Source organism: Triticum aestivum, chromosome 6B, assembly GCF_018294505.1.
Source record: "Triticum aestivum cultivar Chinese Spring chromosome 6B, IWGSC CS RefSeq v2.1, whole genome shotgun sequence".
NCBI classification, from domain to species: Eukaryota; Viridiplantae; Streptophyta; class Magnoliopsida; order Poales; family Poaceae; genus Triticum; species Triticum aestivum.
Window position 1 is genome coordinate 642798904 of NC_057810.1, and position 10080 is coordinate 642808983.

Here is a 10080-nt window from a genome sequence, read left to right on the forward strand (position 1 = left end):
TTGTGATTAACTGTACTAAAAAAGGAGCATAGATGCTTATTTTTAATGACTTATTACAACTCAGAAATAAAAAGAAAAAAAAATAAATATAGCAGAAAAAAAACTATATAAAAAGATACTCAGAAATGAATTGAAGCAAAAAATAGTTGTGATTAACTGTACTAAAAAAGGAGCATAGATGCTTATTTGTAATGACTTATTACAACTCAGAAATAAAAAGAAAAGAAAGTAGTTGTGGTTAACTTTACTAAAATATGAGCGTAGATGCTTATTTTTAATGACTTATTACAATTCAAAAATAAATAGAAGAAAAAATAGTTATGATTAACTTTACTAAGAAAATGAGCATAGATGCTTATTTTTAATGACTTATTACAACTCAGAAATAAAAAGAAAAACATAAATATAGCAGAAAAGAAAAAATCCTATATAAAAAAGCTACTCAGAAATGAGCATAGATGCGCTTATAGAGGAAATTCAAATTAAATTCATAGCAAATCTCAAGAGAAATTCATATGAATTTAGCCTAAATTCCCTATATAAGGGCATCCATTTTCATTTTCAGAGGAGCTCAATAAGGCAGAGAGGGAGGGGCTTATAAACCGGTCTGATTCCCCTCCGGTTGGCGAGGTGGGACTAAACTTTGGCCGCAACGAGGACCAACCCTTTAGTCCCGGTTGGCGGAATGGACCGGGACGAATGGTCGTCCTTTGGTCCTGGTTCGGGCCACCAACCGGGACCAATGGTGGTGGGCCAGGAGCGTGGGCCATTGGTCCCGGTTCGTGCCACCAACCGGGACCAATAGGTCCAGCCGAACCGGGACCAATGGCCCACGTGGCCCGGCCGGCCCCTGGGGCTCACGAACCGGGTCCAATGCCCCCATTGGTCCCGGTTCTGGATTGAACCGGGACTAGTGGGCTGGACCGGCCTGGACCATTGGCCTCTTTTCTACTAGTGAACTAAAGCGATCAAGTGGTCAATGGAGTTGGAGAAGGAAAGTGTGTTCCAAAAATAAAGCAAATTAAATAAATAAAGAGTATTCTGGAAATAAGTAGGAACGAGAACTGAACCTGGCGAGGAAGGAGGAGGAAGAAGATGAGGCGTCACTGACAAACACACTGATGTTGTCGTGGTACTGGTTGGCGCCAATGAAATGGGTTGGCGAAGAGACTAGAAGTAGAAGATGTATGGAAGGATGAGGAAGAGAAGGACGATAGTTATCCCTTCTAGCAATAAATGATACGAGGGCTGGAGGTGGAGCTTATTGGTAAATGGGAATATGTTCAGGTTGCCACTCCCCTCCCATGTCAATGTGCATTTGCAAAGTTGAATGGACCTCTGAGAATGGTCTCTCTAGTTATTTGTTGTTTTGTGTTCATAGTATGTGTTAGTTTAACCCACTCTATTATATTGTGAATATGAAAATTTTCATCCCTGTTGCAACGCACGCCGGGGGTGAGGTGGACGTCATCTGGTTTTAAAGGAGGAGACTCCAGGGAGAAATGTCCCGCTACAACTGGAAACCGAGCGGAAAGGGGAAAGGGGAGGGCCGGACATGAAAAAGGAAGGGTGTGCCGTGGGGTGTTTTTTGTGTGTTGGGCCCGCATATTGGAGACAACATGGCAGATAGTCGTTCTAAAAAACCCACGATGGATAGTCCGGACAACCACATTTCTTCCGCACATATGGTCTAGATATGGGGGAGCCCGGACTGTCCAGACAATTAGATTTTGGGGAGCCTACTAAGCGCTCGTTTGACGTCTGAACGCGTCCAAATGTATGAGGGAGAAATAAGCTTTAAGCTTAGAGACGACCTTAACCATTTATTTGATTAATTTGTATATGCGTTATAACCCGGAGCACTTTCATGTGTACGTATATGAAAATTTCATTTTCTCATCTTTCTTTCTATTTTCACAAGAAACTTTTTATTCTCTAATCTGTTTTATAAGTTTACAAGTTTACGTTCACATTTTCATTTTCCCCCTCAACATAATGGGAGATTTCCACCCCGTTTTGATCCCTAGAAGCATGCGGCGGTAAAGAAACCTCTTGGAGCATAAATAAAATCACAACTAAATCAAAAGATTAATTGCTAGTATGACTATTATTGTGCATAGGCTTCCAATTTTTGCAACACAATAAGGTATGCTGTTTGGGAAGAATTGTATGACAAGGAACACAGATGATGGAAGGATTAAGGTTTTTTTAGTGGTACAATTGAGTTGAGCCAAAAGTGTATCTGGATTGAACTTCTGGTGTAGCGCTTGGGTGAATGACGACACTTCTTCTTCGAGTTTGTCTTCTTGACTCCGATCCTCCTTGCGTTCGTCCATCTAGATTTAGTCGACAAATTTCCGACATAGATTCCTGCTGTCTTCGACGAGGTTAGTGCCTCTCGTCATGCGTGCGTAACAGCGAGATTTGGTGTCAATTGCTTTAGATTTATTCAACGGTTCAACAACGATGACCGTAGCTCCAAGGCGCTGGTCCTTAGGGACATGCGCACAAAGACTTTTCGGTTGCCATCGACAAGTTCAAACCGGTTTCAGTAGGGCAGGGGGACAACATTGCATCGACGGCTCGTTTGGCGGTGATAGTGGTCGTTTGGTTTAGAGACTATGATGTAATTTTTATTATGTTTAATATGCTTTGTACTTCTAATGAACTTTTGTACGTAATATATCTAGATATTAAAAAAAAATTAGATTGCCCTATGAAGACAAAAAGAAAAGAGAGAGTGGAAACTCCCACATGTATGGATGCGGAATTTCATTTTGTCTACCTGAGAACACGTTCCGTTTTCATTTCTTCCATTCCCATTAGGAACTTTCCATTTCCTCCTTTTCGTAAGTTTCTATTTCAGATTCCGTATTTGCACTTTGTTTCCACATTATTCGTCAACACAATAGGAAGATTCCGCTCCATTTTGATCATTGTAGGCATGGTGGCGCGCGCGTGGGATAGACACCTTGTCAACCCCTAACCTAGCAACGCGTCCTGTGCCTGCACCTGCACCTGCAGCCCGGTGAGCGCACGCAACGCAACCCCGACTTGCAGGATCAGACCAGATAACCGCCCTCCTTTGTACACGTACATGCTTCCCCTGTGGCCAGCGATCGCGCATGGGACAACGGAGGTATGGAACGTACGTTCGTACTTCTCGTCTGACCTCCAGCGTACGTAACGGCCTCTTCAACATCTACGTAACGCCCACAATCTTGGTCGTTTCTCGTACACATCCTGATCTGCACAGTTATCTCATGCCATGCATGGCATATGCCAAAGTTAAGCTTACCATTATCTCATGCCATATGCCAAAGCCAAAGTAATGGCAATTATTTCATGCCATATATGCTAATAAGGAAAGCCTGCAATCATTTCATGCCACGCATGCCACATGCCAAAGTAAGCTTGTTCATCTAGACGATCGTATCCGAGGATCACCATGCCCCGGTCGGCCTAGAGCGCGTACGCAACGCAACGCAACGCAAGCGTCGGCACGTCACACCATGCCGGTCGATCGCCCGGCCTGCACCCTGCCCGTTTCGCGTCGCCGCGGGAGCCCTGGCCTATATAACGCGAGCTAGCACTCGTCTCCATGCACAACAAACCATCCGCAACAAAAGATATATTGCACCCTGCAGCTGATCACCTGCGCGACGTAGCCACAGCAGCTCTAGTTTCGCATATATACACACATACATACATACATACGTAGGCATGGGCACCAGCAACGCCCGGCGGCTGATGGTCCTGTCGTGCCTGGCCGTCCTGGCCCTCGCGGCCGGGGCGCGCCGGCCGAGCGTCCACCACGCCGCCGCACCAAGCGCTGCGGCGCCGGCTCCCAGCAATGGGGGAGTAGCAGAGGGGAAGGTCCGCGGGTTCGCGAGGGCGGACGGGGCGCGGTTCACGGTGGGCGGCCGGCCGTTCTACCCGAACGGCTTCAACGCGTACTGGCTCATGTACATGGCGTCCAACCCCGGCGACCGGAGCAAGGTGCTCGCCACGCTGGACCAGGCGTCCCGCATCGGCGCGACGGTCATCAGGACCTGGGCCTTCAACGACGCGGGCAGCAACCGGCCGCTGCAGATTACCCCCGGCGTCTACAGCGAGGACGTGTTCCTGGTACGTTGAACGGAGAAGCTAGGCGCTAGAGTAAATCTTTCGAACATCTTTTTTTTGTACGGGTACTCTTTATTAGAGCATAGTAATTACACGCCAAAGATAGCTATACGTTACTTGAATTTTATGGGTTTGTCGTGCTGATGCGAGAGCGTTTCCGTCGCAGTAAAGTTATAGTACTACACGGTAGGTTAAAAAAAAGTTATAGTGCGAATCAACCTGTGGTTGAGTTGGTTAGGTGGACAGTGGTATCCCCAACCCACCAGGATTCAAATCCTGGTGCTCGCATTATTCCTGGATTTATTTCAGGATTTCCGGCGATGCGCTTTCAGTGGGAGGAGACGTTCCCGTCGACGACGAGGCGCCTATGGTGACTTCGTAAATCTCAAGATGATATGCCGGCTCAGTCTCTCGGAGGTGCTCATAGGGGTAGGGTGTGCGTGTGTGCGTTCATAGGGATGAGTGTATGCGCGTATATATGAGCGCTTGTGTCTGTACTGATGCTAAAAAAAAACACTCAAAAAAAAGTTATAGTTCAACGGTTGGATAGATGGACACGCTAATATATCTTCTTAACTAATAACTGCATGTCCCCTCAAAAAAAAAAAACTAATAACTGCATGTTGTCAAAAAAATAACCACATCATTTCCTTTTTTTGTGTGAAATAACCACATCATTTCCCTTTTTTTTGGAGGGAAATAACCACATCATTTCCTTTTTTTTTGAGGGAAATAACCACATCATTTCAAAATACAAAAATAAGCACATGTTTTTTTTGGAAAGGAATAATCACATGTAATTAACGGGTACTGCTAATTAATCTTTTCTCTCACGATTAATTTCCATTAAAAAGTTTCGATTGTGTACCACCCCTGGGGTAAAAGTTTCCTCTTTTTTGTGCGGGGTGGGGTAAAAAGTTTCCAAACATATATGATGGATCAATTTAATTACACTAGCACTAAAAGTGGGCTGTAAAAGTTTCCTAAAACTGCACCAATTCATGATGAACATTTTTTTTTTGCGGGGGAATTCATGATGAACATTAATAACTTACACATATATAGAAGGAAAAAAAGAGCATATCTGTTTTGATTAACCCTTTATATATTTTTGTCTGGATATATTAATTCAGGGACTAGACTTCGTGATCGCCGAAGCGAAGAAGCGAGGTCTCTACTTGATCCTGAGCCTGGCGAACAACTGGGGTGACTTTGGCGGGAGGAGACAGTACGTGCAGTGGGCTAAGGACCAGGGCCACAACTTGGGCTCCGACGACGACTTCTTCACGGACCGCCACACCCAGCGCTTCTACATGAACCACATCAAGGTCCGTCCCGTCCTCCCACGGACACGTCACACGTGTATGACTAATCGCGTGCACTCACCTAGAATAAACTAATCGCGTGCACTGCATGTTCCACTGCCGTCACGTTAAGCTCGATCATCGTTGGCATCTTGTGTACGTGCAGATGCACCGTATACTCTTCCGTACACGTTTTTTCTTGGATATGCACCGTATATACTTTGTGTCGTTAACTCGCGCGTACCTATGTGGAGAGCAGAGGGTCCTCACGAGAGTCAACAACTTCACGGGTGTGGCGTACAAGGACGAGCCCAGCATCTTTGCATGGGAGCTGATGAACGAGCCCCGCGTCCCCAGCGACCTCTCCGGGAAGACCATGCAGGCCTGGGTGGCGCTCATGTCCTCCTACGTCAAGTCCGTCGACGGTAAGCACATGGTGGAGATCGGCCTCGAGGGCTTCTACGGGGACTCCGCGCCGCAGCGCAAGCGGTTCAACCCCGGTGGGAATTACAGCGCGGGCACCGACTTCATCGGAAACAACCGCATCTCCACCGTCGACTTCGCCACCATCCACTCCTACCCCGACCAATGGTAACCACAGAGAAACGACGCACGAGGTTTTCCCATTAATTTCTCCCGATCGATGGATTTGTGCTGACCGTGTGCGTGTGGCTTGTGTGTGTCAGGGTGCCGGGGTCGACAAGCGAGCAGCAGGTGGAGTTCATGAAGAAATGGATGGCGTCGCACACCGAGGACGCGGCGGCGGCGCTGCGGAAGCCGCTGCTGGTGGCGGAGTTCGGATGGAAGTCCAGCGGCAACGCGGTGGCGGCGCGCGACGACTACTTCCGCATGGTGTACGACGCCATCTACGCGTCGGTGAAGGGGGGCGGGCCGTGCGCCGGGGGCCTCTTCTGGCAGGTCATGGCGCCCGGGATGGAGAGCTGGACCGACGGCTACGAGGTCGTGCTTGAGCGTAGCCCCTCCACCACCGCCGTGGTCTCCCAGGAGTGCACTAGGATCGGCGGAATCACGCCGTGAGTCTAGCTTGCGTGTATGCAGCCATGGGTGTGCATTCCGCCGCGCGCGCGCGCGCGTGCGTTGGGGAAGCAGCCCTGCAGGGAAGCACGGACTCACGAGCCGTGTTAGGATAGTTGCAATCGGCTAATTATTACGTCAAGATTGCTCACAAATAAGGCTCACACATGTAGTACGTGGCATACCAGGAAATGGAGGCCCCCATTGTAACATACTAATAAAGATTTACCCGCAAAAAAATACTAATAAATATTTTTTTAAAGGACCCATAGGTTTCATCTTTAACTTTCTCCCCATCACCCCTTCGTCCAACTTCCCTCGATTTCCCATCCCGTTCTAGCTAAATCAATCTTTGTTAACTCAATAGATATGAATAAACTTCTGATACGTAGACAAATAAATATCCATCAATATCTGATCTTTGGTAACCCCATAAAACAGATCAATCACGGGCACATAACAATTTTGCCTGTTTAGGGAATGATAGAAACACTATTTTGTTTTGTCTATTTGTTTTGCATCAAGATTTGCTTCGTATGGTCGTCTTATTGTGCTAAAAAAATGTTTGATCCACATAGCAATGCATGGACACATACCTAGTGTATTAAAAAGGTTCGACGGTGGTAGAAACACACTCCAAACATAATAAAAATTGAGGACAAGTTTGTTTTTCATCCTTAAACTCGCTTCAAAGTTTAAAAATCATCCCTCAACTTCAAAACCAGCAAAACTCAGTCCCTCGACTAATGAAACCAGATAATCTTCGCCCTATATAACGGTTTAGGCGGTCTGAGTAAGACGTGGACCCGGTTATTGACTAAATACGAGACACATGGCCTGGTTTTGACCACCACGTCAGTTAAGTGACCGAAGGACCCTCACGCCTCTATATGTCCCGCACACTCCCTTCCCCTTTCCGACAAACCCTAAACCTAGAGCTAGCAGCGGTGACGGTGATTCACTCATGGGTTGTAGCGGCGGCCACTGAGGCGTGGCTACGACAAAGGTGGCGACGTATCCTAGTGGCGATTTAGGCGTGGTGGTGGATGGTTGTTGCATAGCCGGCCAGGGCAACTACGCCCTTCCCACGAGTGAGCAACAACGACCTTGATTCCAGAGATATTTTAGCCTATAGTCATTGCAATCTTCCATTAAGGAGTAAGGAAAGTCCACACATTCAGTGTTTGTCTCTCTTGTATGAATATAGGGTAGTCACATGGATCGTGGAGAGGTGTTGTTCATTACATTTCATTTTGATGGCCATATGATGGTTTGAATTCAAATTTCTCAAATTTGGAAAGTTTGAATAGTTGAGATAATGGCTCTACAGGATTATATAGGTCAATACGAGCATGTAGGAAAAAGAATCACTCGATTTGGATTTATGGATCGCAAGATATCAACAAAACAAAATTGATATGAAGTGACGAAAATCCTACCATAGTAGCGATTTGGGCAACGCTATGGCAGCGGCAGTGAGGATAACATGTGTCAGCACATGAATCGATGATACTTGTTCTTGATAAGTGAATCTACTGGGATCGCTAGATCTACGATGAACGTATGACAAAGCGTACCCCTTCGTGTTTTAATCTGAATAGCAAGAAATAGATCAGGCGGCCAGGATTTGCTCACCGGAGAACAGGGGCTGGTGGTTGCCGGACTTGGAGGAGGAGACCTTGGGGCGGCTCGAACTTTGAAGCTGGCGATGTCTACGGCGGTTGGAGGGACTCATAGAAGATGGGAGAAGGTGTGGCGGTCTATGGTGAATTCAAACGCGTCTGTGGGGACCAGGGCTTGCTCCAACGACAGTACCGTGCGGCCGGAGCGGCAATGGCGTCGTCAAACTTCTACTGATGTTGCTATACTTGATACCGGTGTGTCCTGCGTCGAAAAAATATACTCAGGCAATGCATCTTGTCAAGGAAAGAAGGAAAGTACAGGATAGGAGGTTCGGGGACTCCTATTAGAGGACGTTTCGGGATGGAAAACTTTGGGAAGATGGCGATTTTGCAAAATAAATAAATCAGCAGAGCTAGATGAGGAGATTATTTATATGGAATACGTCGTTCTCGAGGAGCCAAGTTCGATCGATCGATCCGATTGAAGTTGTTCGGTAGCTACCATGTTTGGGAAGAACATGGCGCGCTGCGGGAAAGATGACGGGTGGCCCAGTCTCGCGAGGCGCCTCCTATTTGGCTTGCAGGTCGCCCACGAGCGACCTGGCGTGCACCCCTCGAGTGCACTCGATCAGCGTATGGGCCGACCCATTTTTAGGTATATTTCCTCGCGCGGTTGATCAGCATATGCGGGAAAGATCACCGGGTTTTCTAGTTTTTTGTTCCGTTTTCCTTTCTATTTTCCCTTTTTTTCTTCTACGTTTCCTTTTTCTTTTTTTCTTTATTTTTTCTGTTTCTTTTTTTCTTTCTCCTTTTCGTGAACATTTTTCAAATATGTTAACATCTTTTCAAAATCGTGAACATTTTTTCAAATTTGTGAACATTTTTTGTTTTCCTTTTCCTTTTTTTCACCTTCCATTTTTCATTTATTTTCTGTTTTTTATTTTTATTTTTTAATTTGCAAACATCTTCTAAAAATCATCTACCTTTTCTTAATATTGTGAGCATGTTTCAAATTCAAGAATTATTTTTACAGAACTTATGCAACGACGATGCCCCCTGGGCGAAAGGAAAGGGGCCGCCATTCTTTTTCTTTCGTCAATCGTTTCGACCATTTCTCTCATTCCCTTTTGTTTCTATTTTCGGGTTGGTTCGTTTCCTCCTCCTATCTACGCAATTCTCTGTCTTCGTTCGGCTTGTACTCTCCGCAGTTGGCACACGCACGCGCACGCCATCATGCCTCCTTGGTACGGGACGAAGCCAAGCGAGACATACGATAGATGAAGGAAGCGCCCACCCAACAGGAGGGCTAAAACCTGTAGTTTTTAAGTTGCAAAGTCCATCTTCGAAGCTGGAGTGCTTTACCACTTTTTTAAGCAAGAATCACCATCTTGAGGGCCTTGCACGCTTAAGAACAAGCAATGGATGAGCGCTTTGTTGCTAAAGCTCTTGAACATTCTTCAAATTCACGACATTTTTTGAAATTGCATACATTCTTTGAACACGTGAACATTTTAAATTTTTTGGAACAGTTTTCAAAATTCAAGAAATTTTCTGTTTTTGATGAAATTTTATTGAGTTCATGAATACTTATTGAATCAGTGAACGTTAAGCGTGCGGACTCTACAGTCAATAACCAATAGCGGAACCTGGATGCCCATATTGGCTCCTACATATTCTACGAAGATCTTTATCGATCGAACCTTTTGACAACATACGTAATTCTCTTTGTCCGTCGGTATGTTACTTGCCCAAGATTCGATTGTCGGTATCTTCATACCTAGTTCAATCTCGTTACCGGCAAGTCTCTTTACTCGTTCTGTAATACATCATCTTGCAACTAACTCCTTAGTCACTTTGCTTGCAAGGCTTCTTATGATGTGTATTACTGAGAGGTCCCGGAGATACTCTCTGATACTCGGAGTGACAAATCATAATCTCGATCTATGCCAACTCAACAAACACCTTTGGAGATGCCTATAGAGCATCTTTATGAT

At 45.9% G+C, this 10080-nt stretch overlaps 1 protein-coding gene across 1 annotated transcript; it reads left to right on the forward strand.

Annotated features, from left to right (window-relative positions):
* Window positions 1–3623: 3623 nt before the first annotated feature.
* LOC123134665 (putative mannan endo-1,4-beta-mannosidase 9) lies at window positions 3624–6731 on the forward strand. Its single transcript, XM_044553871.1, has 4 exons — window positions 3624–4128; window positions 5259–5453; window positions 5689–6020; window positions 6116–6731. The coding sequence occupies exons 1-4, from the start codon at window positions 3724–3726 to the stop codon at window positions 6465–6467; spliced, it is 1284 nt and encodes a 427-aa protein (XP_044409806.1). The 5' UTR covers window positions 3624–3723; the 3' UTR covers window positions 6468–6731.
* Window positions 6732–10080: the final 3349 nt, after the last annotated feature.